We start from the raw sequence: 27,764 nt of genomic DNA on the forward strand, positions 1-27,764 counted from the left end.
TATAGCAAAAAAATGAGGTAAATTGCAGTATCTATACCATAGTTTGTAGACGCTATAACTTTCACACAAAGCAATCAATATACACTTATTGGGATTTTTTTACCAAAAACATGTAGCAGAATACATTTTGGCCTAAATTTATAACCAACTTTGAGTTTACTATATATTTTTTATAGCTGAAAGTAAAAAATATAATTTCTTCAAAATTTTTGGTCTTTTTTTGTTTACAGCGTGAAAAAGAAAAGGCACACAGGTGATCAAATACCACCAAAAGAAAGCTCTATTTGTGTGAAAAAAAGGACGTAAATTTTGTTTGGGTGCAGCATTACATGACCGCGCAATTATCAGTTGAATTAGTGCAGCGCCGAGTAGCAAAAAGAGGCCTGGTCATTAAGGGGGCAAAATCCTCAGGAGGCCAAGTGGTTAAAAGCAGAGGCCCTAGAGAATAAATTGGTGGGTTTTGCAATTTTTTGCATCACACGATATTTACACAGCAGTTTTTCAAATGCAATTTTTTGGGGAATTTTTTTTTTCATTTTAATGCAAAAAAAAAAACACAACACATAACCCAATGTTTTCGCAAAATGTAGAAGATGATGTTACGCCAAGTAAATAGATACCAAACAGGTCACGCTTTAAAATTGCACTCGCCTGTGCAATGGTGACAAACAACGTATATTTTACCATACGTATATTTTATGCATAGGCGACCCTCAACAGTTTACCACTTTAAATTTACAGGAGGGGGTCTGGTGCTAGAATTATTGCCCATGATCTAACGTATGCAGTGATAACTCACATGTGCAGGAGGATTGCCATTTGTGTACGCGCGTGACCAAAGCGTACGTTTGCCTTTGCGTGCAAGCATGACGGGGGGTGGGAGGGTGCAGCAGGGGGTTTGGGGAATTCATTTTTTTTTTTTTACACTGTGGCTACACAGAGTAATTAGATAGATGGTGTGACATCCTATTCTATAGATTTGGTAAATCAAAAGAAGATCGTACATAAATGATACAATACGATTGCATAGTGTATGGCCACTTCTATACACCTAAATTTATCTAGTTGCTCTTTCAGTGCCATTAACTATTAAGGGCATACCAAACAGAAACAAGCATACATTTTGTCACGTGAAAAAACGAGTGACAAATGCAGCAAAACGCACAGTAAAAAGCGTGCAACCCACATCACACCAAAATGTCCCATGAGCTATTTTGCCACTTGTAGCACAGCCATTGGCAATCAACGGGCTGCCCTATGCATGTCACAGGAAAAATTAGCCAAAAATATGTGCTCCCACTACTCTTGGTGTGAAAGGGGCCTGAAAGTTAAATTGGTTTGTTTACACAAGAACAATGAGACTCCATTCAATGTGCGTTTCCGAACGCATGGCAATTTGCACAGAAAATGCGCGCTTTGCTATGCATTTCAGAAACATGTTGCAAATGTGCATCGCGTTTGTCTTGTCATTCATGTTAAAAGTGCAGCAAATGCACCAAAAACTACGGTAACACACGGTTGCTCTGCTCCAAAAAAATGTTTTGGAGCCTTTCAGGGGGTGATTGTCGCATGTAAGACAATTCAAGTGAATGGGCTGCACTATGCGCGTCGAGTGCAAACGCTCCAAAACACCCAAAATAAACGCATGCGGGAGTGTGAGTTTTCACTACATGGAGATGTGAATGGGGCCTGACAACTGAGTGTCCCCGCCCTCTTCCTTCTATGTACTTGTATAAAGATGGCCATACACTATCCAATCTGATTGCACAATCTATGTACAACTTCCTTTAGTTACCAGAACAATGGAATAGGAGCACCTGAACAATCTATTCAATTTGTATAAAATCAGGCAGGATCTTGTACTACCATAGCTGATGGGAGATCTAAAGGTGTTTGTACAATCAGATTGTATAGAAAGTGGATGGAAGGTAGTACTGTAATGGGGGAGGTGTGGTCCAGAGTGGTTAATACACCCTATCACTCCCTCTGTGATTCAAGTGAAGGCTTCTGGGAGATGGCCTACAGAAAATGAATGCTGAGAGATGATTTCCAGGAAGTGATGGAATCTAAAAATCATTCCAAAAATTCAAACAAACTCTTGTGGATAAGGCAAGTGAGAGAAAAGCACATTGGAATGGCTAGGCCAGAAATGGCATTGGTATATACTTCTATTTATTATGAAAAATGAAATTCTGCCAGAAAAGGTAAACTTATCCTTTAAGTGCTTCTCTAGGGCGGTGCAGTGATTTGGTGCTGCACCGATCAATCAGCAGATTCAGGTCAGCATTGTTTGGCCTGGATCTGTGGACTGATCCCTGCCCTATCACACATCATCCTGTACCTGTGTTTACATTTACACAGGTACAGGTAATGATGCAATATACTCTCCCTGGGCACATTCCGTTTCAGAGAGAAAAGAAAGCAAATCCACGTGAGTCAAAGAACTACAGATTTACAGTAAAAGCACAGCTAGGTCACATTTAACCCCCTGATCGTCCCCCAGTTAACCCCTTCACTGTCCTGTCACCAGTGTCATTAGTACAGTGTACACATTTTTTGTTCACTGATCACTGTATTAGTGTCACAGGCGACTTCAGATAGCATTAGCATCCCTCCCAGATAGCATCAGATTGCCCGTCACTACATCAGCCATCACATTTAACCCTTTGATTGCCAGGAACACGCTCACATACACAATAAACCGCCATTGCTAGTATAGTGTCTGAACGGATCAATAGCTTTGGTCAGATCATAACTATACCAGCATTCACAATAGTATAGTGTCCCCAAAAACGCAGTGTTAGCGGGATCAGCCCCAGCACCTGCGTTTAGCCCCTATGCTTAACCCCCCCCCCCCCTTCTCCCCCAGCAAGTGCAGTGTCAGTAGGTCACGGTCACAAAACTGCAGTGTTAGCAGAATCAGACCTGATCTTTGCTACACTTGCAGGTACATTTTTTTTGTAGCCGTTCAAGCAGTCCCTGACAGCCAGGTGTTTTTCTCTCCCATGAGTTGAACTAGGTGCCTACAAATTTAGTAGCCAAATGTGCAATGAAAGGTACTCTAGTGAAGAGGCCTACAGATTTTGAACATGTTAGAGTGAGAGCAAAGGGGAAGCCTCACTGACAGAATCAAGCTCAGAATACGAACATGTAGACAGCAGTGGCACGCTGACCGATAGCTCAGAAGATGGAGCAGAGGTCCCTGCTAAGGTCAGGTGTACCCGACCCTGTTTTCAAGTTGCTGAGGTGGTACAATTGCATAATGATTCTCATATGCAGCAGAGTGCCAGTACTAGTGCCACGCTACCTTTTGGTGAACTGGCGAGCACCAGAAGAATAGTACATCCTGGTCTTATACATACCAGCACTGCAGTATCACTTGGTGAAGTGGCGAGTCCCATAAGTGCAGCACAAGCTGGTGCGGTGGCTGGCACAAGTAGTGTCCCGCAGCCACCAAGAATGCAAGCACCGGCCCGTAGAGCCCATAGTGTTCTTCTGGATGTGCTTGCCAATCCTGTGTGGCAGCCCATAAATTCTGCAGCACCCGTACTTCCCCCATTCACTGCCCAACCCAGAATTCAGGTGGAAACATCACATTTAACTATTCCCCTTGATTTTTTGGAGCGGATTTCACAGAAGATTTGTATGGATTGATTGTGGATGAAAGCAATTTATATGCACAACAGTTTATCGCCGCCAAACCCAAATTCAAACCTTTCCAGACCATTTGCATGGAAACTTATTTCGGTTTCCGAATGTAACAGTTTTTTGGGCCTATCCCTCAACATGGGCATTACTAAAAAAAATGAATTGCAGTTGTATTGGTCCACAGACCCGATTCATCACATGCCAGAGTTCTCTGCTGCCCTGGCCAGGCGTAGATATGAGAATATAATGCAATTTATGCATTTCAACAATACACTGTCATCCTTGGGGTGACCCAGAATTTGACCGGCTCCACAAAATTTGGCCCTTTGTAAATCACCTTAACCAGAAATTTGCAGATGTGTATACTCCCCAGCAAAACATCTGTTTTGATGGGTCCCTCAGTTAATCTGGCCGCCTTGCATTCAAACAATTCCTCCCCTGCAAGGGTGCCAGAATGTATAAGACCTGTGAGAGGGCAATAGGCTATACATATAAGTTTTGAATTTACGAGGGAAAAAATAGTCACATGGAGCCCCCTGGATGCCCACTACATGGGGAGCAGTGGCAAGATAGTTTGGGACTAGGTGTCACCCTTTTTGCATATGGGGTACCACTTATACGTGGACAATTGTTATTCAAGCGTGTCACTATTTAGACATTTGTACTATCTTGGATTCGGCGCATGTGGCACTGTGCAACCTAATCAGTGACGCTTCTCCCCCAACGGTTTCTAAACACCCATTTTAGAAAGGGGGAAAAAGCCTATTTGAAAAATGATGCATTGCTTGCGGTGAAGTGAACGGATAAACGGGATGTTTTTGTCCAGTTTTCCATTCACGCAGACACAACCATCCAAATTTCCACAGCAGCTGGGAAGCTCTGCTGTGTCCACGACTATAACCTGAATATAGAAGGGGTGGACTTCAACGACCAGATGATTAGTTTCCTGTAAAGCCAGACGCTGGTACAAAAAAGTGTCTGTTTATTTATTTCAATTAGCTCTATATAACGCTTTTGTGCTTTACAAAGCAACTGGACGAAGTGGATCCTTCCTAAACTTCCAGGAAGAGATCATCACGGCCCTTTTGCATCCAGAAGGTGCTGTGGCCCAAACCCCCAACCCAGATGCAGTTAGCTGGGTGCATGATGATGGGGCACCATCATTGGTGTCAGAGGGAGGAATAGTGCCCCATCACTGGTGTCAGTGGGAGGAATAGTGCCCCATCATTGGTGTCAGTGGGAGGAATAGTGTCCCATCATTGGTGCCAGTGGGAGGAATAGTGCCCCATCATTAGTGTCAGTGGGGGAGGAATAGTGTCCCATCATTGGTGTCAGTGGGAGGAATAGTGTCCCATCATTTGTGTCAGTGGGAGGAATAGTGCCCCATCATTGGTGTCAGTGGGAGGAATCGCACCCCATCATTGGAATACCATACTGAAATACCATACCATATTGAAATCAAATCTGATGTTTTTTAATTTTTATTTGGTGTGCGTTGGAAGAGGGGTAATCTTATACGGAGAGTATAGATCAAACCCTATATTTTAACAGGAAAAGTAGGGGGTCTTCTTATACGCCCAGTCGTCTTATACGCCGGAAAATACGGTACATACACAATAGCAAAACAGCACACAGTTAACCCTTTGATCGCCTCAAATGTTAACCACTTCCTGCCCAGGGTCATTAGTACAGTCTCAGTGCTTTTTATTAGCACTGATCACTGTATTAGTGTCACTGGGGATGTCAGCAACAGTTAGTCAGTTCTCCCCCCCCGTCAGAATGCCAGCCAAGGTCCCACTATAAGTCGCTGATCGCTGCCATTACTAGTATTTAAAATAAATAAAAAATCCAGTATATATACCATTTGTAGACACTATAACTTTCATGTAAACCAATTTACACGTATTTGGATTTTTTTTTTTTCTTTTTTTTTTTTAGCAAAGACATGTAGCAGAATACATTTTGGCCTAAATTTATGATGAAATTTGATTTTTTAAAATTTTTCACTGGGCAGGTTTAATAGCAAAAAGTCAATAAAAAATGTCAGTCTTTTTTTGTTTATAGCGCAAAAAATAAAAACCGCACAGATGAGCAAAAAAACACAGAAAGAAAGCTCCATTTGTGGGGGAAAAAGGACATATATTTCATTTGGGTGCAGTTGCATGACCGCGCAATTGTCAATTAAAGTAACGTACCGCCGGATCGCAAAAAATGGCCTGGTCAGAAAAGGGGGTAAATCCTTTGGAGGGCAAGTGGTTAAAAAGACTATTTCCTCATTACACATCCTGACTACCTATCACAGTTTCGGAGGCCCTGAAATACCAGAATAGTACGCAGCCCCCAAAATAACCTCTATTTGGAAAGAAACACCCCAAGGAATTCGATAAGAAACATGGTAAGTATTTTGCAGATCTCGTTTGTTGTCACAAGTTTTTGGAAAATGAAGAAAACAAACATTTTTTTCTTTTCTTTTTATGTTTTTAAAAACCTTGTGAGAAAAAATGAGATCTGCAAAATACTCACCATGCCTCTTTTTAAATTCCTTGGGGTGTATACTTTCCAAAAAGTGGTCATTTTGGGGTTTGGTGCTATCCTGGCATTTCAGGGCCTCCGAAACTGTGATAGGTATTGAGGAAGTGAAATGAGGAAGTTACGCACCTTCAGGCTTTCAAAGTGGTCATTGGATTTCAGACTCCTGTATGTGGCTAGGCTTCCAAAAAGTCTCACACATGTGGTATCCCCATAAGCAGTAAAAGTATCAGAATGTATTTCAGGGTGCAATTCCACATATACTCATGGCTTGTGTAAGCAATATATCATTTAAGTGACAACTTTGTGTAAATAAAAAAAAAAAAAAAAAAAAAAGCTTTTTTTGTAATTTTCCAAAAAGTTGTGGTAAAAAAAAAATATTGCATTGACTCAACATTCCTCTCTGCAAATAATCTGGGGTGTCTTCTTTCCAAAGAGGGGTAATTTGTTGGGGGATTGCATTATCCTGGAATTTCAGAGCCTCTAAAACTGTGATAGGTAGTGAGGAAGTGAAATGAGGAATTTACGCACCAGCAGACTCTGAAAGGGGTCATTGAATTTTGGGTTCCTGTATGTGGCTAGGCTCCCAAAAAGTCTCACACGTGTGGTATCCTCATACTCAGGAGAAGTAGCAGAATATATTTTGGGGTGTAATTCCAAATATACCACGGCATGTGTGAGCAATATATCATTTAAATTACAACTTTGTGTAAAAAAATAAATAACTAAAAATGTTGTCGTATTCCAAAAACTTGTGGAAAAATAATAAATCTTCCATGGACTCAACTTACCTCTCAGCAGATAGCTTAGGGTGTCTACTTTCCAAAAAGTGGTCATTTGGGGGTGTTTGTACTGCCCTGGTATTTTAGCACCTCAAGAAATGTGATATGCAGTCAGAAGGTAAAAGCTGTGTAAATTCCAGTATCTGTAAATTTGTAGACACTATAACTTTCACACAAACCAATTAATATGCAGTTATTGGGATTTTTTTTTTTTTTTTTTACCAAAGACATGTAGCAAAATACATCTTGGTCTAAATTTATGCCGAAATTTGAGTTTATTGGATTTTTTTTAATGACAGAAATGAGAAAATATTGCTTTTTCAATATTTTGGGTTTTCTTTGTTCACAACGCAAAAAATAAAAAACCCAAAAGGTGATCAAATACCACCAAAAGAAAGCTCTATTTGTGTGGAAAAAAAAAAGGACAAACATTTTGTTTGAGTACAGCATTGCATGACCACGCAATTACCAGCTGAAATAGCGCAGCGTCGTAATGCAAAAAATGACCTGTCAGATGGGGTAAATTCTCTGGAGGGCAAGCAGTTAAACTTAATCTGCCATATAGCTGTCCACCCCTCTATTTTAACTATGTCTTCTTGTAAAATTTTTATATTCTGTTGTGAAGTTATTTCCCCGCTTAACTTTGTATCATCAAGCAAACCCTGAGATTGAAGTTTTTATTCCAACCTCTATATCATTTATGAAGTTAAACAGAATTGGGCGCAGGACAGAGCCCTTCTAATCAAGTCCCAGAGGATTTCACTATTCAGAGTATTTTGGCTGTATAAAACAGCTAACTACTGCAAAATTACAGACAGGACAGGCTTTTCTCATTTATTTCCTCCCACAGAATCAGTGAATACCCTGAACAGGCAGCCAGCATAATGTCAACTATGACAATTGAGGCTTAGAAGTGACCTGAGTCAGCTGGCAGACTCTGCAAACACTTACAAAGAGAATGTTGTGGTGTTCATATAGATTAAGAAAAACAAACTTAAAGTATACACATACTGTACATAAACCCCTGGGTTAATCTCTAATCAGCAAGTACCAGAAGATTAAAAGGGAAACTGCAGACGTACATGTGAATGTGTACATTATAATGTAAATAGGTTTGAGAATAGTAGGTTAGTTAAAAACTTTGTTCTGTGAGTACTTGTTAACTATGTGTGTGCATAAAACCCACATTTTCTGATTACACGTGCCTTCCCTTGCTGCTTGGTGGGACTGCACAGTGACTAGACTGTCGAGTAACCCGCAAGGCTAACAATGTATCTTGTCAGTTATTAAGCAACCTCGCTGATGCAGTTGACTACTAGAGGAAAAACTTCTAAATCTCCATACAGAATGCAATTGTCACTAAATGAAACAGTAAGCAGGTTAAAGTGTTAAAGGCTTTTTTAGATTTAAGTGTAGCACTAGTTAGGTGCTAGGACTTGTATAGTTAGGTTAAGCATAGCTGTATTTCTCTGCTTAGCAGAGAGACTATTAGAGAAATCTATTTGGGCTCTCTGCTTAACAGAGTGCTGTGATTGATTAGTTGGGTCTGCTCATGATGCTCTGGTGTTTAAGTTTGTCTGAGTTCTGTCCACCTTCAGGAAGCCATGAGAGCCTTACTGAATGTGTGTAGGGGCTAGGCAAATGAACATGAATATGGATACTGTTCTAGCCAATTGCCGGGAAGGTTGGCCCCACTGCATGCTAGGAGTGGTATTTATGTTCTGTGAGCACATGGGTTCAGCATCTTTCCTGGGAGAGGATTGCACCAAGCCAGGCTGGAGGCAGGCATGCCTCGCCTGGCATTTGCTGACATGTGGGCCTCAGGTGGCCAACCTGAGGGCCTGAAGTCAGAGAGAGTGACCCCGCTACAGTAAGCTGATGGGGGAGCTGTATGCCAATGATCTGTCTGGTATCACTGGAGGGTTTTGCTTCGAAGATTGGAAGGAGGCTACCATTCTGGTCTTGGGCGAGTACAGACACAGAATCTTGGGGACTTGTGTGCTGGTTGATAGTCAGCTTGGGTCTGAGAAAAGGGAACACTGGCTAGTTTTCTGAGGAGCTTGTCTAACTGTTGCTAGCAGTAGGACTGTGCAGACAGGACTTTGCTCAGCTATGTCACTTTTGGGCTGTAGCAGTCTGCCGGAACTGTCTTGTACCTGAGGAGCTCAGCCCTGCAACTACTACTACTACTGAAAAACTACTCCCGAACTACTTGTTGCTAAAGAGAAGTCTGCTATCTGCTTTCAGCCAGGACTTCCAACAGTGCTCAACTAAGAGATCAGCTATTCCTTCCCCCAGTTCTACAATTAAACTAAAAAACAAACGCCCCCTAGACCGGACTTTAAGGACAACGAGCGAAAGTTTGTATGTGTACCTGGCTGTTAAAAATACCTGGTGCCTGGCTGTGGGGCAAAGAAGGGGGAACCTGGGCAAAAATATAAGTGCTACATAAAAGACAAACAAGTTATACTTACCTGCTCTGTGCAATGGTCCCACCAGCATTGTCTGCTGCTCCTCTTCTGTGTAAGCCCCCATAGCAAACACTTGCTATAGGGGCAAATGTGCGTCCTAGCTCCCGAGCAAGGCTCTGTGTGTCTATAAACACACGTAGCACTGCTTAGTCCCACCCCCACTTCTCTCTGGATTTGATTGATAGCAGCAGGAGCTAATGGCTCCTGCTTCTGCTTCCTTGTCCAGTGAAGAGAAAGAAGGCAGTGAGGCTGCTGCTCCTCTCAGACACTGTACTGGATTGAGAATGGGCTCAGGTAAGTATTTTGGGGGGGCTGGGGAGGAGCTAACCTAGGAAGGTCTTATCTTAAAGCGGATCTTCACCCTCTTTTTCAACTTTGTCTATGGTTAATAATCAGGCAATGTTATCTTATGTTAACATACTTTTTAGGATTTTTTTCCCAGCAGAAATATATTTATTTTAATCTTCTTGCGGCTTCCAAATTCGGCTGCCTAGGCGTTTGACATCCCATTGATTCCTAGGATAATGGTGACATCAATCCCAGAAGTCTTTGGGTATCCTCAGCAAAGTGTTTGAGCCGCGTAGTGTGCAGGCGTGAGAACTAGAGGTGCATGTTAGGTAGCCAGCTGCAACAAATCCCAGGAGAGAGTGGGCGCCGGCATCAGGTGCCCTTACATAAAATTGCCGCCGGCTCACTGTGGATCTGACGTATTTAGGAACAAATTTAACATGCAAACACTTTTAAATCAAAATTAATAGCCTATTCTGACAAACTGGCCACTAGGCATTCCATGGGTGTATTTCATGCAATTACTGAATGGAGACTGTAGCTCCTCTTTAACCACTTCCAGTCCGGACACTTTTACCCCCTTCCTGACCAGGGCAATTTTCAGCTTTCAGTGCTGTCACACTTTGAATGACAATTCCGCAGTCATGCAACACTGTACCCACATGAATTTACCATTTTTTTTGAGACAGATAAAAACTTTATTTTGGTGGTATTTATTCACCACTGGGATTTTAAATTTTTTTTGCTATGTAAATGAAAATGTCCAAAAATTTTGAAAAAAAGTGTTTTTCTTATAAAATTTTGCAAACAAATAATATTTCATCATAAATCTTGGCCAAAATTTATTCTGTTATCTTTTTAGTTAAAAAAAAAAAAAAAAAAAAAAGCCAAATTAGTTTATAACTAAAAATTATAATTTTTAAACATTTTTTTTTACATACGGTCACCCTAGCAGTACAGTGTCACCATGGTGACACTGTACTACTTTTGGGGGGTGATGAAGATTTGTTTTTTTTTGTTTTTTTACACTGCTTTTACACCCATATAGGATGTAAAAGCAATCATTTCTCTTTCTCTCTGTCTGCATTCTTGCAGCCATTGAGAACTACTGAGTGAGCTGTGATTGGTCACAGCTTGTTACATGGTACAAGGCTGTTGTGAATAGCCTTGTACCATGTGACCTCTGTGATCATTCACAGATTTCACACGTAGTAAGCAATGATGTCAGAAGAGAGATCTTGCTTACTTCTTTGCATGTGATCACTGATTGGCCAATCAGTGATCACATGATCGGGACCTCCCGACTGACGATCGGTGTGTCCAGAGGACACAGCGGGCACTGGGTCACGGTGCTGCGCGCTCCCGGGGAAGCGCGCACAAGCAGGGTGTGGGGAGGCAGTTTATAAACGGCCACCCGACCCTGCAGTGCCACCGTCCGGCCGTTTATATACAACGGCCGGTCGGGAAGTGGTTAACGCAAAAGAATGCATTAAAATTAAATTAAAAAAACCCTTTAGCCTGGGTTCACACTGAAATGGTCTGGATTTTGCAGAGTTTACTGTGCGAAGTCGGCACCGCATCAGAATCGCATCCCGTTCATGCAAATCGCTGTGGGTGTGTATGTTAACTACTTCCCATCTGGCCCATGTACATAAAACGGCCTGACAGGAGCAGTTCAGGAGCAGGTGGCGTTTATAAACGGCCCCTGCATTCATTGCCTGTACGACCTCCCTGGGAGAGCGCGGCACCACGATCCACCGATCGCTGTACAGGACCTCTGTGTGAGGTTCCGATTCATGTGATCACTGATTGGCCAATTATATATTTTTGGTTATACACTAAATTTGGGTTATTTTTGTTTTTACTAAAAAGATAGATGAATACATTTTGGCCAAGATTTATGAAGATTATTTATTTGCAAACTTTTATAAGAAAAAAAACTTTTTTTTTTCCAAAACATTTGGACTTTTTCATTTATGTAGCAAATAAATAAAAATCCCAGTGGTGAATAAATACCACCAAAAAATATTTTTATCTGTCTCAAAAAAATATTCATATGGGTACAGTGTTGCATGACCACGTAATTGTCATTCAAAGTGTGATAGCACTGAAAGCTGAAAATTGGCCTGGACAGGAAGGGGGTGAAAGTGTCCGGACTTGAAGTGGTTAAGTTAACAACACCCCGAAATCGGTCCACAAACCGCGGTGCAATGTGCAGAATCGGATCGCATACGTGTGAATACCCATTCAATCAGATTCTAGTGTGGACCAAAAAAAGGGTCCTGTACCTTTTTGGTGCAGGTGCGGTACAATTAGAGCCATACAAAATGTATGGCTCCGATCGCTCCGCACACAAATCGCATGTGATTTGCACAGGAATAAGGTGCAGTTCATGTGCGAATAACATGCGATGTACCGCACCACATATATGTGAACCTGGGCTAAGCATTTATAACCACTTTAACAAGTGAAAATTGCATTAGGTATTATTTTTAGATGTTGGTACAAAAGCTTGAAATATAATATAGCTGCCCATTAGGTCACAAACTATGCAAGTTATCTTACACTGTCATACACAACTACACACACTAGGTTTGTAAGTACATTCATTCTAATGAGAAGATGTAAAAACTGATATGGGCCAACAGGAATGTGTGGAAGGTAAAAGGAAGTTGGCAAGCTTTGAAATTACCTGAAAGTACTTACACTTCATACATTTCGAGTGGTATCTGAAAGTTTTTGGCAACATACAGTTTTGTTTTGAGGTTTCGTTATCCTTTAAAGTGGTATTAAACCCAGGACCCTGCATTCACTATATCTGGTTTCCCACAGTACACAGAACATGGAAATGCAATTAGTTTAGTAAATATAAGCTGCTAAATACCTTTATTCATCAGCAGTTAGAGCAGTCATGTGACTTCTATCAGTGTCCAGCAGAGCACTGGTTAAAGCTTGTAGGAGTTTTCATACTCCCTTGAATGTCCTATGAGGCTACAGGACCCCTGACTCTCTGTTTGGACAGCGCTGATTGGCCCTGTGCTCATCACATGTAACCCCCCCCCAAAAAAAACTGCTGGAAGCATTGCACACCAAACTGAGCATATGCAGCTTGCCCCCAAGGCTCTGTTATATCAGGAAATGGATTGGGGACAGTAGAAGGAGGGGAGGCTCAGAGGAGACAGGATCAAACATTCCTTTTTACACAATGCGGAGGATTAACCCCTTAGGTTCTACAGTGAATATAACAAGCATGCTTTACTGCAGATACAGACTGATTTTACTGTTGTGGGTTTAGTAACACTTTAATTTACCAGAGTCTGGAAATCATCATTAGTAAATAAAATAAAAATTAAAAAAAAAGCTGCTGGAAGGTATAGATTGTGGGCATTTGCCTTGCATACATCAGCTCCAAGCATCTCTGCCAAGGCTGAACACCAAGCTGTTCTGAATAGACAAAGCTCTGGTCCAACCTGGTAGTGAGAGAGCACTATTAAAGCACAACTAGAAGGCTCCTGTATAACAGTTTAAGCACTAAATCCAGTTACTATATGATGCACAAGCCTGAAAGTATTCAGAAAAACGTCCTTTACCCTTCCTGACTGAGCCCTGACTTAAAGTGGTAGTAAATGCTTTTTATCTTTTACCTAAGCCTACAATAAGTCTTACTTGTACGTACTGTAAATATCTCTTCAACGTGCACAGTTTAGGAGACATTTACTTGTGAAGCCTCCGGGGACTTCTCCAGTGCATGCGGTCTGAAGGAACAGCATACCCCTTCAGAAACCTGTGCCGTAAACAGTGACTCCCGTGTGCATGCGCACTAGTGATGTCATCACGGCTCATCCAAAAGGACAGAAGCCCGCAAACCCAGAAGGAAGACTGGGTGAAATGGAAGCCCTGTCAGCGGGGACAGTGCGCCACTGGAGGGCTTTGTTCTTAGGTACGTTTTACATAATGTACGTACTAGTTTGCAATGCATACTAGCACATTACAATACTGCCTTGCAGGAGGAAAAGTTTTTGTTCCCCCCAACCGAGTTTACTACCGCTTTAATGCATTACACATTTTCCCAATCAGACACTGCAGCTCACAGAATGAGTTCAGTAACAGAGGCAGTCATGTCAATCCTGAAAACAGTGGGCATGACTAGGTAGGTGTGACCTGGTGATGATGGACAGGCTACAGGTTTAAGAGTCAGCAGTGCAAATGCTGATAGCCACGCCCCCTGAACATTTTTTTTTTTTTTTTATCCCAAATAGTGCAAGCCAGCAGGCCCTACATGAGAGTGGCAACTCTGTTCTGAATTCAGAAGTGCAACATCCTTCCACTTACTTTGCCATCTTTTTTATTACTCTGTCCCAACTTTTTTGAGATGTGTTGCTGCCATCAATTTCAAGATTTCCTCAGTTTAAAAACATTTGATATGCTATTTTCTATTATGAATAAGATATAGTTTTAGATCTGCAAATCAATGCAGTCTGTTTTTATGAAGATTTTACACAGCGGCCTAACTTTTTTGGAATTGGGGTTATAATAAGGGGGCTGGAAGACCTCAAATTTGAGGACCAAATACACAGATTTAATGTATTCTCCCTGGAGGAAGCGGCACTTAAAAGGGGATATGATTGCCATATACACATCTTTTAATGGTGACAGCAGTAACGGGGAAAAAAAACCTACTGTTTAATCAAAGGTCTCTGAAAAAGACATCCAGTCACACAATGAAACTGGAGGAGAAGCATTTTAACCCTGCATTGGGGTCATTTACTGTTAGGGCAGTAAAGATGTGAACTCTCTTGCATAGTGGTTTCAGCAGAGTGTAAATATCTTCAAAAAACGTTGATAAGTTTCTCACTGAAAACAATATGCGTCATGTGCGCGCACACACACACACACGTTGATCTCGCTGGATCTGTTTCTTTATTCAAGCTTGCCAACTATAAGTTTTAATGAATTCTTACTTGTCCATGTCTTCTCGTGCCACTGCCATGTGATAGGCAACTTCAAGTGTAAGTACACCCTGGAATAGCTGTGTTCCTAGGTTAAGGTGAGTCTCAACATTTTCAATGGCATAGAGTGCAGAACACACACAGTCAGATGCAGCTTCATGTAAATTGGACGATGTTTGGTCCTGTTGCTAAAACAAACAAAAAAAAGGGCTTAGATTTAGTACATTGCAGATTGCATACACCTTATATGTGACAACATAAACCAGTAGTTTAAAACATTTTTAGAAAACTTTTTATTTCAGGAATCTGACAATTTAGAGCCTAACAAGTCAAAATGAATTCTTTAAAAAGGCAAAGCAGGGTTTCTCAAAAGAGGGTTTTGCCGCGATCTTCTAGTCGGTCACAGGCAACTGACGGGTAGATGGCATACCCTCTACTAACACATGCAGATCTACGCAGGTAAGCGGGTGAAATCATGCTAGCTGTGGAGAGCTGTTCCCCGCCTATCCCTCCTCCACTCCTGTCCTGGGCTTGTATGTGACATCACCTGGGATGGACAGGAGGGGAGAAGGGGGTAGATGGGGAACAGCCCATCAGAAGAGGACTGATCACAGCCACTTACCTGCTTAGATCTGCATATGAAGGAGACCGCTGCCATGAGCCCTGTTATTTTCCCTGATTCCATATAAGTTGCATCTCACATTAGCACATTATGAGATCCTTACCTGTACATGGAGCCCTCCAACATCTCCACCCCGTCTTCCTTCCGGGTTCACGGGCTCTGGCCATCTGAATGCGGCATGGCGCTCTTCATTCAACGGCATACTGTGTGTCCTGAATGTATAGAGTCACTGCACATGTGCGTGTATCATCATAGGCTTTTGCCAATGTGAATATCTCCTAAACAGTGCAAGTTTAGGAGATATTCATTGTATCTACAGTTAAGCCTTATTGTAAGCTTACAAGTAGGTACAACCTAAGATAAGAGTTTACTGCCACTTTAACAATCCCAAGAAGAAAAAACAAACGAAAACAAACAAAAACAGAAAAGGTAACCAGAATGGAATATGGAAAGCACACAAAACAAACCCAGTGTCCAGTGGTCACTTATCCCCAAAAGTCCAGTAAGGCGGGGTTCAGATACAGTACTCCAAAAGCCAAGCTGTAAATGAATGTACTAAATAGCTGCAATTGAAGAGACAGTGCTCCAGCAGTGAGACTGAGAAAGATAATTATAGAAGAATTTGAAGGAAAAGCTTTTGCAAAAATAGGCTAGCAAAGCTGAAGAATATGTCCATCCTCCAAGGACACAAGAAAAACCTGAGGCAAGCTGGGAATGGGAGGAATTATCCTGGGCGGAAATACAGTTTTGTAGGGTCCTGTAAGGAGGCAGTTTAACTTGAAAGTTATAGATTTTGAATATATCAGAAAGAAAAGGAATTTAGACTTAGTACAGTACAGGACATGGGTTTGATATTCATAGACCCTGGGGGCTAAAAGGCTGGTACTTTCAGGTGGATTGGACACTGGCAAAGCTTTCAAGGACACGCTCTCTGGGCATCTCCCTATAACTATCTCATGCTGAGAGTCGTTAGTTTTGTAGTAGCAAGCAATGCAGAGTAAGATTAGAAGAGATGGTGGTCTGTATCCTGCACTCAAAGATATGAAATTTACAGGTTAGTCAAAATTCCTTTTATCTTAATCATACTGTACAGGCACAGACTCTGGGACATATCCAATCAATTGATAAGAGGGTGGGCAACAACTAGGCAAAACAAAACAGTACCAAGAAGCAGAGTGCTACTGCAAGAACCTTGAGAACAACATACTCAAAAGAAGTGCTGGGAACTTTTAGACTTCCCAGCGTGGTCAAAAGAAGGAAAATATTGAAGAGCAGTTCAGGCAGAATTTGCATTGAAGGCAAGGCACAGATTGACCTGAACTGAGTTTAGGGAAGTCCCCCACCTCATTCAGATCAGGCTGAAGATGTTGGGTTGAAGGGCCCATCCTGCTTGGTCCAGATGGTGACAGATGAAGTAATACATCTTCCAGTCGTCCACCCTGGGAATGTGGACAGAGATTACAGGACAGTGGATGCTCGATGATCTGGCTTGCTTCCTTCAAAAGTTCAGGACTCCTGGTGCCTCCTTGGTGACTGTATAGGCCATAGCTGTGGTATGGTCCCACTGCACCCTGATTGGGTGTTGCTGAAGAAGTGGGGTCCAGTGGTGCAGAGGCATTTTGGTAGCTGTAAGCTTCAAGATGCTTAAAAGGAAGCTTGGCTCTTTTTGGTGACCATGTTCCCTGGACTATGAGGGATTGGAACACTCCTAACCAGTCAAAGACTGGTATCTGTTATCACCTTTCAGTGATGTAGCAGAAATTACTTTGTCAAGGCTGGGTTGGAAACCCACCAAGCTAGGGAGTACCGTGCTTAACTGTATAGGAGCATGGGCAAGTCAAGAGAAGGAGGATGTTTATTTCATGCTAGCTAGATTTTGTTGGGAGAATGCTCAAATGAAATTGAGTGAATGGTACAGCTTCAAAAGGAATCCACCATGAGGTTCAGAACTCTCATGAAGAATGTCAGGGACATTCCTTTGATTTGCACAAACTCTAAGAGACAGCAATTTGTATTCTGGAAAGAAGACTTTTGCTTGGGCTGTGTCTAGAATTAGGCCAAGTACTCCAGGCAAAGAGTAGGCTGAAGAATAAGAGATGGTTGCAGAATAAGAGATGGTTGCAGAATAAGAGAAGGTTGCAGAGGATCTTCAGAAGAAGATCCTCTAGATAACCTGTGACCTGGATGAAGTTCTTAGAGGCGGAAGTATCTTTGTGGATACTGTGAAAGCAAAGGGTAAGACAAAAAGCAGAACAACAAACTAGAAGTAATTGTCTCCTGCTGCAAAGGGAAGAAAGTGCTGATTGAGTGGATAGATGGGAATATGCAGACAGCGATCGTGCATGTCTACAGTTGCCACATATTCCCTTTGTCTCAGAGAGGCAATAACTGATACTGGAAATTCCATACAAAATTTTGGAATCTGAGGGTATTTGCTTAGGGATTTTGGACCAGGATAGGGCGAATACTTGGCTGCAGTCCTCTCTCCTTCACACATGGACTTACAGGCATTAGTGGGAGCCATTGGCTCCTGCTGTTGTCAGTCAAATTCAGTGAAGGGGTGGGGCCAAGCAGCACTGTGTACGTCAATAGATGCACACAGCTCAGCTCAGGATTGAGCCCTTACATCTGCCCCCATAGCAAGTGGCTTGTTATGGGGGAAGATGCAGAACAAGAGGAGCCGAGAGTGCAGGTGGGGGATCCCAGAAGAGCTGTTTGAAATACCATTGCACAGAGCAGGTAAGTACAACATGCTTGTTATTTTAGAAAAAATAAGCTTGCAGTACCACTTTAAGAGTGTCTCAAACTTCCTGTCAGCAGGATGTTTGAATGAAGGAACATCTTCTATAGATATAGTAAGATGTTTAAGTGTCACTAAACCAAAGGAGAAAAAAACCCCTTTGTAATAATTATAATGATTTTGTGCCATGTGTTTAGGGCTAAAATCTTTACTTATGTATATGTTCTTTGGCTAACCTACTGGTCACAAATAGCTCATTGGTGGTGGTGGCAATGATCTGTGGGCTCACAGAGCCTCTGCAAAGTTGCCACACCACATGACTTACTGTAGAGGAAATCCCCTAGCTTACTATGGCCCAGGATTGGAAGTGGGTTCTAACCCAATGCCCTGCGACATCCCTCGCTGTTTCAGGCCCTACTCCAGGCATTGCAAAGTGGACTGGAGCTGTCAGTGAAGGATCTGATCTTTTCCAAAGCACTGGTGGGTGGATGAGATCCTTGACAGACAGCTCCACTCTGCTTTGAGCGGCCTGGGGGAGGGCTGGAAACAACGGAGGTGAAATCACTGGACCCACTCGGGTAGTGCTGAAAAAAAAAAAAAAAGAAAGAAAATATTTCACATAACCCACTTTAAATAAAATGAAAAATAGTATTTATTGATTAAATATAAAGCGGTTTACATGTTACTCAATGGCTGCTCCATCATTGTAGCACTACTGTCAAGATTTAGAATCACTTTAAGACTGAGAAGTCAAGGTATACGACAGGAACAGACCACTTTTTTGTGAACTCTTGTTTTCCACTGGATAGAGCTCGGTAATGATCCTTGGAGGGGTGAAAGCCTTCATGAATTTAGCCAATCATAAGAGATTGCCCATTCTATTTATTCATTCAGGGAAAATGTATTTTCAAATTTAGCAGGTCTCTTTATACAGACAGAAGAGCATCAAGCACGACAATGCTGAGGTTTTAGCGCACAGCAAAACTAAGCGTATTAAAGAATATATAAGCCCAACATTTCATGTACCTGATATGTGCCTGCTGTACCATGCACTTGTATGTAAAAGTATCCTGTTCTCTTTGTATTGCTTTCTTTGTGTAAAATCCCCAGTGTTCTTGCCAGTCCATCTGCTTTCCTATTAAAAACTGACCACACTAAGCAGAAGAATATACTGTGTTCTCTAGCTGTGCTAGGAACTCAGTCTGCTCTCCTCCAATGATCAGACTTGTCCTGGCACGCCCATCCCCACTCCCCCTCTGATTATAATAATCCACAATAGCAAATACGGTCAACGGATAAAACAAAATCAAACCCATAAAAATATGATAAAGCCATAGATGTTACAATGAAAGTGTCACTACAGACCAACATATATACACGTGCTTAAAAGTATCATATCATAAACGTAGCTGAAATAGATGTTAAAATCAGCTCAATAAATAAATCAATCAAAAAAAAGTTCTGCAGCATTCTACAACTTTGGAGAGCTTCCCAAGAAGAGCAAATAAACTGCAATAACTGAGCCTGGACTTGACTTAGCAATGGATCATGTGTTAAGGAGATCAAACAAACCCTCATGGGGAGCAATGTTTTGATGATGCTGCCCTTAAACACAAACAGGGCACCTCTTAGAAATCAGGGAGCCCAAGTTTGGAAGCTACCTATACAAAAGGTCCAAAAACAGCATTTCCCTAGGGCTAAGATATAGTATACCTAAAAATACTGTGCTGAGCTAAACAAAGCAATTACAGTGCAAAGAATAGAGAGAAGAGAAGTTACATTTTTTTGGGTGGTGCAATATGCAGACAACTGGAGCTGAACTCAAAAAGTAAAGATTTGCTATGGTCTAGGGAACATTAATACGTTTTAATTGTGCCTAAGCAGTACCCTGAATAGTGTACCCTTTGTCTTGGTTTCCTTCTAAAAATTAGCCTTGCATTTCCTGATAAGGGGTGCCACGGCACTTCTGTTTATCTGCAGTGTGAGATCTGGCTGGTAGTCTCAGGCAATCTGGAGAGAGATTTGGTAATGTCACTATCCTGCGGCTTGCCATTCGCATTTCTGGAGGCTCTGATAAGTGGAAGCAAAAAGCTGCCTAGAAGACCCTGCCTCGCCCAAGATGGCTGCCACCACAGATAGTGCAGTACAAACAATGGTAAGTCAGTAATGAGGGAAAAAACAGCTGCAGGGGAATCACAGGCAATTTTGGTGATGTGTCCTTTTCCCTCTGTCTGCTCCTTTTTAGACACAGCTTCTAGAGTTCAATTCATCTTTAACTTACCAGGACCTGGAAGAGCAGCATCAAGAGACGGTTGTTAGCCATGAAGTTGCTGTCTAGGACCCCCAAGTTAAACCAGCTGCCTAAACATCTGAATGTCTTTATCAGCATCTTTTCATTGTCCATTGCCTTCTCCACACAATTCATCTTGAAAAAAATAAGGACAATACACAATTATATACATTACTGGTAACCCTTTCACAGTTAGGCCAATGTTTCTATTTTTCATACACATGCTAAAACACACATTGCAGGCATGAGAATGTAGTTATCACCCCAAAGCAAGATATATATTTATATAAGCAGAGGACCTGTAAAATAAAAAACTGTTTTTTGAAAAGTTCAGTTGCAAATACATTCAAATTAAAATTTTAGTGCACACAAACACAAGATAATCTCCGGTTTACAATGAGACTGTGTGGGATAAATAAATGTCAATATATGTTAGGACTCAAAATCGTATGTGCACAGGAAATAGCTAAACAAAACAATGCCCAAAACTGTACATAGATGAAGGTTTTAAAAATCTTTTCAGCTCATCAATTTAGAGTTAAACGCAGAAGTTAAATCTGCTCTCAGGAGGCTGCATGACTGAGCACACAGAAAAGCCAGGGGGCAGGCCCAATGCATAATCAGTAGCTGGCTGTTTGTACGCAGAAGAAGCAGTCAGCTGAAGAGGACCAAGATTGTAGCATGTGCGACCCGGTGTATGTAACCTGAACAGCGGATTGCAGCAATACAACGCTGGTTTCACTGTGGGGGTATGTGTTTTGAACAGAAAGCAGCACTATAGCTGAGAAAAAACAAAAACACACACATTGGGACATGGCACGGTATTAAATACTGTAGGATGGCCTTCAAATTCTCCATTTACTCTTGGATCTGAGGCCATACCCAAGGTGTGCCATACGATCTGCATTTATGTATGCGCGTGCCTCCTAGGTTCGCAGGTGTTTACATAGGTGCGTGGGCCTCTCTAAATGATTTCTAAATTTAATTACTTAAAGCAGTATTTTTGCTTAACTTTATTATCACAAGGGGACCAACGTGTTATTACTGTGCAGTGACAGGTTCCTTATACCTTCCCTGCACAGAGGCCAAGCAGATCAGGGACAGAAAACTACCAAACTGCTTTTTACTAATCCACAGAGGGCAAGGATTTAAAAGCTCTGAACCAGGAAGTTCTCCCACATTAGTGGGGTGGCTGGTCATGTCAGCAATAACATTTCTACAAAAAAAGGCAGTGGAGAGGGGTTAACTCTCAGATTGCCATAGAATGTAAATGAAGAAGGAGCATGGCTAGTGGCTACTCAACTGCAGAGATCTGTACATATATAATCCATGGTCAGAATAAAACAAATAGCCAACAATTAAACTGCAAAAGGATTTTCACAGATTCTTACCAGTAGAGACACTACAGTACTAGAATAATAGGCCAAGTCCTCAATGATCTCAGATCGCCGGTTAGCACCAATACGCAGAGATCGGCTATGAACTTCCTCTGGTAGCACAGTAAGAATCTCCAAGAGGAAGGATAATGATGATGGGTCATTACCATAGCTATAAGAAAAAACAAAGCATCAAAAAGAGAGGAAATGTAATATACAATCACCAACCCAACAAACAAAGCGACACGTGACACCAAACACAGAGACAAGACTGGGAGGTTAGGCATACGTGTAAGTACTTACGTTTCTACAAGCGTTTGTACACAGCCTTTCCAGGAAGCCATCTGCAGGGCAAGATCTGCTATTGCTAAAGCCAGCTACAAAGCAAAAAGAATTTTCGGTAAAACCTTTGTAAGTGATATGTTGCACACCTACAGATCCTGATCACAGCCACACTTTTATAAATCTCTTTATGCATGCACGGATAGATATACATAGATATTAATATTAAAACAAGGGGCGTTCGTAAAAATGGAGGTTAGCATGGTGGCACTACATGCAGTAGTAAGTGGCAAGTGTTTCCTATTACTGATAGGCGGTGCACGTCATAGGCCAGCTCAGAGACCGTTAATTAAGATGGCAGACAACAGTGTGTGTGCGTGGTGATTACGTTTCTTGTAAACAAAGGCATAAAACCTGCAGATATCTACAGACGCTCAGCCACATTTGAATGGTGTATATGTTTCAAATATGGCCGTACGTCCATCAGTCACAATCCCGGCAGTGGTGGTTCCCAGTCTACAGCAAACTTTCCTGTGAACATTCAGCATGTGGGAATGCCTGATCCTGGATAATCGGCACATAACCTGTTGTGAAATTGCACAAGAAACAAATCTGTCTGTGGGAAAGGTGAACACAATGAGAACGAAGCGAAGCAGACTGTTCTACGATAGTTCAGGCACACTGACAAATCCTTCTGTGTCGAAGCTTTCCAGGCATTAAACGCTGGGATAAGTGTATAAATGTAGTAAGGAAGTATGTACAAAAATATATGCAGTTTCCTCTAATTCCAAAAGATATGTTTGGCGCAAAAACAACACTGCACATCACCAAAAGAACACCATACCCACAGTGAAGCATGGTGGTTGCAGTATCATGCTTTGGGGCTGTTTTTCTTCAGCTGGAACTGGGGCCTTAGTCAAAGTAGAGGGAATTATGAACAGTTCCAAATACCAGTCAATATTGGCACAAAACCTTCAGGCTTCTGCTAGAAAGCTGAATATGAAGAGGAACTTCATCTTTCAGAATGGCAAAGACCCAAAGCATACATCCAAATCAACAAAGGAATGGCTTCACCAGAAGAAGATTAAAGTTTTGGAATGGCCCAGCCAGAGCCCAGACCTGAATCTGATCGAAAATCTGTGGGGTGATCTGAAGAGGGCTGTGCACAGGAGATGCCCTCACAATCTGACAGATTTTGAGTATTTTTGAAAGGAAGAGTGGGCAAATATTGCCAAGTCATGCTGATAAGCTCATACCCAAAAAGAGTGCTGCAATAAAATCAAAAGATGCTTCAACAAAAGTATCGGTTTAAGGGTGTGCACACTTATGCAACCATATTATTTTAGTTTTTTATTTTTACTACCCTCCACCTAAAGGATTTCAGTTTGTTGTTCAACTGAGTTGTACAGTTTATAGGTTACATTAAAAGGTGGAAAAAGTTCTGAAATTATTTATCTTTGTCTCATTGTTTTACATCACAAAAACCTGACATTTTAACAGGGGTGTGTAGATTTTTTATAACCACTGTATCTTATGCATTGCTCTTCCCTTCAACAACTATAAAATTAACATCACAGTACACATTCCTTTAGGTTGGCCATACATTATTCAATTTACTTGAACAATTTTTCTTTAGATTTACCAAAACCATATAATATGAGGTCAAACCTAAAACACTTTCAATTTGTATGTAATCAAGCGGGCCCTTACACTACAAAGTTGAAGAAAAATCTAATGGAAATTTAACAAGAAAATTGTGGCCAGCTTTAGGCACTATTTGCATGGGCGAGCAGGCTGATGATGTCACAACCTCTGACTCTGCCAATCAAAGGGAGCTTTGTATTAAATCGATGGAATACATTGCTTTCTCTGAATGGCTGAGCACCGTTGTGATAGACTCTACTGTGTTACGGGTCTGATACTGGAAGTAGCTGTAGCTGCATACAGTTTATACCGCACATGCAGCGGCCTAACATGTTAGTGAGGGACATAATTCGTCTGAGCCAAGCTGTAAAGCATATCAAAAGGTGGCGATCAGCTTTATATACTTATTTTTACTCTATATGACAAAGGTTGTTGATTTTTTTGTTTTGAACATGTGGCCAGAATCAGAGGATTGAAGCTACCCCTGCCTATGTTTCCCTGCAGACAAGCTGGAAAAGAGCTGGGTCATGTGACAGCTATACATCGATTAGGAAAAGGGTACTTCAATCTTTTTTTAACCACTTCCCTACCGCCCTATAGCAGAACTACTGCTACAGGGCTGCGCAAAATCGTGTGTGTGTGTGATTGTGCACATGCCGTCCTAGCTGCCTGCTGCTGACGATCACCGGGTCCCAACCAGAGATTCCCCACTGGCACCCGGCGATCACCAAGGAACACTGACAGGGGAGAGGTCTGTATGTAAATACAGGTCTCTCCCCTGTCAGCACCAACATGCCGCTATGCAGAGCAATACAAAGCAGCATGCTTAAACAGTAAGATTTGATAAGTTGTTGCTGATTGTGTAGACTTGTATTTTTTGCTGTCGGTGCAAAAAATACAAGTCTACACAGTCAGCAGACACAAGTGAGAGGGGAATTCTTAGACAATTGTCTGTCAGATTTACTGTTTAAGTCAACTAATCAGACACTTTAATGTGTTTTTCTGCAATTAACTAATTGTGAGGTTTTCTGTGATAGTGCCCATTTTGTCATCGACAAACTTAGTATTTTTAAATGAAAAGTCATTTTCACATTACGCCTTTTCACAGTCTATATATGCAATAGTACTACAACAAAGCACATCTTACCTGAGTTACAATAACAGGAGACAAGTCCTTCAAGTTCTGGATATGTGACAACAAGGAGTCCCGCAAGGAAGCATGGGAGTCTGCAGGCAGCTCATAAAATGAAGTTTGAATTTTCATCTTCATGGTTTGTGCAGCAAAATAGCAGGACTCGACATCCTGATGGATGTGTAACAATTGGTCCGAGATCTCCCATGCATAAACCTAAGAAATGACAACAAAAATGTGTCAGATAGCACTAACGTACAGGTCAATCACTTAGCTGCTAGACACCAATTCTCCTTTCCCACCTCAGATGGCCAAAACCAAATTTTGTAATTTAACAGATTCATATCTGGCATGCAAAACATACTTTCTAACCATTTGTTAACTTATTTTTATAAGATAAGTTCACCTTACACAACCCATATTCAGGTTACGAGAGGACCAGTCCCCGTTCCACACCTCCTCCAATCCCTACTGTGACAGCTAGAGGGGGATCTTCTCCCCCGCTAGCTGTCACAATTTTGCGGCTGTCAGCTTGTAGTTCTCAATGAACTACCAGGGAGCTGTTGAGCGCTGTGGTAGTTCAGTCGTTCTTCTTGTCAGAGTATCTGTTTGACTGCATGAGGACTCAGATACACTGACAGGTGTACAGGAGTCCTGCATGGTACCAGCAATCTGCGGATTGCTGGTGCCATGCTTTCCAGGCTCCCAAAACAAAACATAGTGAATGCCCATTTTTTTACCTGCAAAAAAAAAAAAAGCATTTATTATTTTTTGGTTAAAGGGAAACGTATCCTTTCAACTCAGAAATCTGTGGAAATAAAAGATGGTACTGTTGATTTTACCCATAGCATCAGACCTGAGCACATTTTATTAAAAAAAAAAAAAAGTAAAAAAAATAAGCATACGTTTAAAATTGTGCATTTTTGTAAAACTGCAAAAATCTAAACATCTATGTAAAACTGTACATAATCCATTTACACTAAAGCATTTTTTTACATTACCCATTCATCATTATACTAAAACTCCACCCTGAAACTATTGCTAAGCTTCTAATGTGTGCAAAGACATTTCATGCACTGCAAAAGCGCTCTGGGAATATCTATGCATCCTCATTAGGTGTGGTTTTGTATGTATGAATTTAATTATCATTTTATATACTACCTATGTTTAAAGTTGTCGTACAGGCTGAAGGTTACCTTCATGCAATCTGTGCATGAAAATAAAAAAACCTGTGTGCTACTCCCCCACAGCCCCCCAATTCTTACCAGAGCCCAGCTATGTCTTGATCTAGCTATGTCTGCTCTCCCAGGTCTCTCTCTCCTCATTAGTGGAGACAGAGGAGCAGGAGCCAATGGCTCCCACCTGTCAATCACAGCTAGTGGGGAGTGAGTAGGGGGCGGGGCTGAGCCACGCACTGTGCGTCTTATAGTCACACAGAGTGTGGCTTGGGAGTGAGCTTGCATGAGTGCCCCCAGAGCAAGGGGTAGGGGCCAGGAGCGACAGCAGGGGACATGAGAAAAGAAGGATCGGGGCTGCTCTGTGCAAAAAAAGTGTAACATGCTTGTTAATGGATTCTTGACCGCCCTATAGCAAAAGTACTGCTACAGGGTGGCAGGGCTGCAGAAAATCATACATACGTGATTTTGTATTTCAGGGTAGGGGGCGCGCACCGCCCAACCCGTGCCGCCACTGGCAGCTCTAGATATCAATCACCGGGTCCCGGCTGGCGATACCCCGCCGGCACCCGGCGATCGCTGAGGAACAGTGACAGAGGAGAGGTCTATATTTAAACAAAACAGATCTCTCCCCTGTCAGCACCAGCACGCTGATTTGTATTGTTCTGCATAGCAGAGCAATACAAAGCAGCTTGCATATACAGTAAAGCACACACAGACAAAATAGTAAAACAGCACACAGTTAACCCTTTGATCGCCCCATATATTAACCCCTTCCTTGCCAGTGTCATTAGTACAGTGTCAGTGCTTTTTATTAGCACTGATCACTGTATTAGCGTCACTGGGGATGTCAGTTCGTTCCCCCCAGTGTCAGAATGCCCGCCGCAGTCCCGCTATAAATCGCTGATCATCGCCATTACTAGGATAAAAAAATTAAAATTCCAGTATATATAAAGCCATTTTAGATGCTATAACTTTCACGTAAACCGATAAATTTAGACGTATTGGGATTTTTTTGTAGCAGAATACATTTTGGCTTAAATTTATGATGAAATTTGATTTTTTTACTGGACATGTTTTATAACAAAGTCAAAAATACTGTTTTGTTTTCAAAATTGTCGGGTTTTTTTTGTTTATAGTGCAAAAAATAAAAAAACTGCACAGGCGATCAAATACCACCAAAAGAAAGCTCCATTTGTGGGAAAAAAGTACATAAAATGGCCTGGTCAGGAAAAGGGGTAAATCCTCTGGAGGGCAAGTGGTTAATTAAAAAAAACAAAACAAGTCTTTGATGTCACTTTAATTTTATGAATTTCTTTTTTAATTTTATTGCAGTCATAAGGGTCAGAAAAGTCCCGTGTGACAGCAAGGAGGTGAATGCACTCTTTAAAGTGGTTGTAAAGGCTCAAGCTTTTTTACCTCCATGCATTCTATGCATGAAGGTAAAAAACCTGTGTGCAGCAGTGCCCCCAGCCCCCTCAATACTTATCTGAGCCCCATCAAGATCCAGCGATGTGCACGACAGCCTCGGCTGTCCCGGGTCTCTGCCTCCTCAGTGGCTGAGACAGCAAGTGGGAGCTATTGGCTTCCACTACTGCTAATCACACCCAGTCGGCCAATGACGAGAGGGGCGTGGCCAAGTTGCGGCTCCATGTGTGAATGGACGCACGGAGCAGCAGGTGTCCCCATAGCAAGCTGCTTGCTGTGGGAGCAAACAACAGACAGGAGGAGCCAGGGGAGCCTGCGGGGGACCTGAGAAGAGGAAGATCCAGGCTGCACTGTTGAAAATCACTGCACACAGCAGGTAAGTATAGACATGTTTTTTATTTTACAAAA

General features: G+C 41.8%; 1 protein-coding gene across 4 annotated transcripts in view; it reads right to left on the reverse strand.

The window, feature by feature from the left end:
• Window positions 1-27,764, reverse strand: part of TNPO3 (transportin 3) — a 102,324-nt gene that overhangs the window by 49,543 nt on the left and 25,017 nt on the right. For all 4 annotated transcript variants that reach the window (XM_089676955.1, XM_089676958.1, XM_089676957.1 and 1 more), the window contains exons 2-6: window positions 24,769-24,969; window positions 21,999-22,072; window positions 21,711-21,867; window positions 20,311-20,454; window positions 14,680-14,855 (exon numbers count right to left, since the gene is read on the reverse strand). In XM_089676955.1, the coding sequence (XP_089533081.1) occupies window positions 14,680-14,855; window positions 20,311-20,454; window positions 21,711-21,867; window positions 21,999-22,072; window positions 24,769-24,969 (752 nt within the window). The remainder of the gene's footprint in view (window positions 1-14,679; window positions 14,856-20,310; window positions 20,455-21,710; window positions 21,868-21,998; window positions 22,073-24,768; window positions 24,970-27,764) is intronic.

This window comes from Staurois parvus, unplaced genomic scaffold, assembly GCF_062004578.1.
Source record: "Staurois parvus isolate SC_StPar_1 unplaced genomic scaffold, SC_StPar_1.0 ptg000175l, whole genome shotgun sequence".
NCBI lineage: Eukaryota > Metazoa > Chordata > Amphibia > Anura > Ranidae > Staurois > Staurois parvus.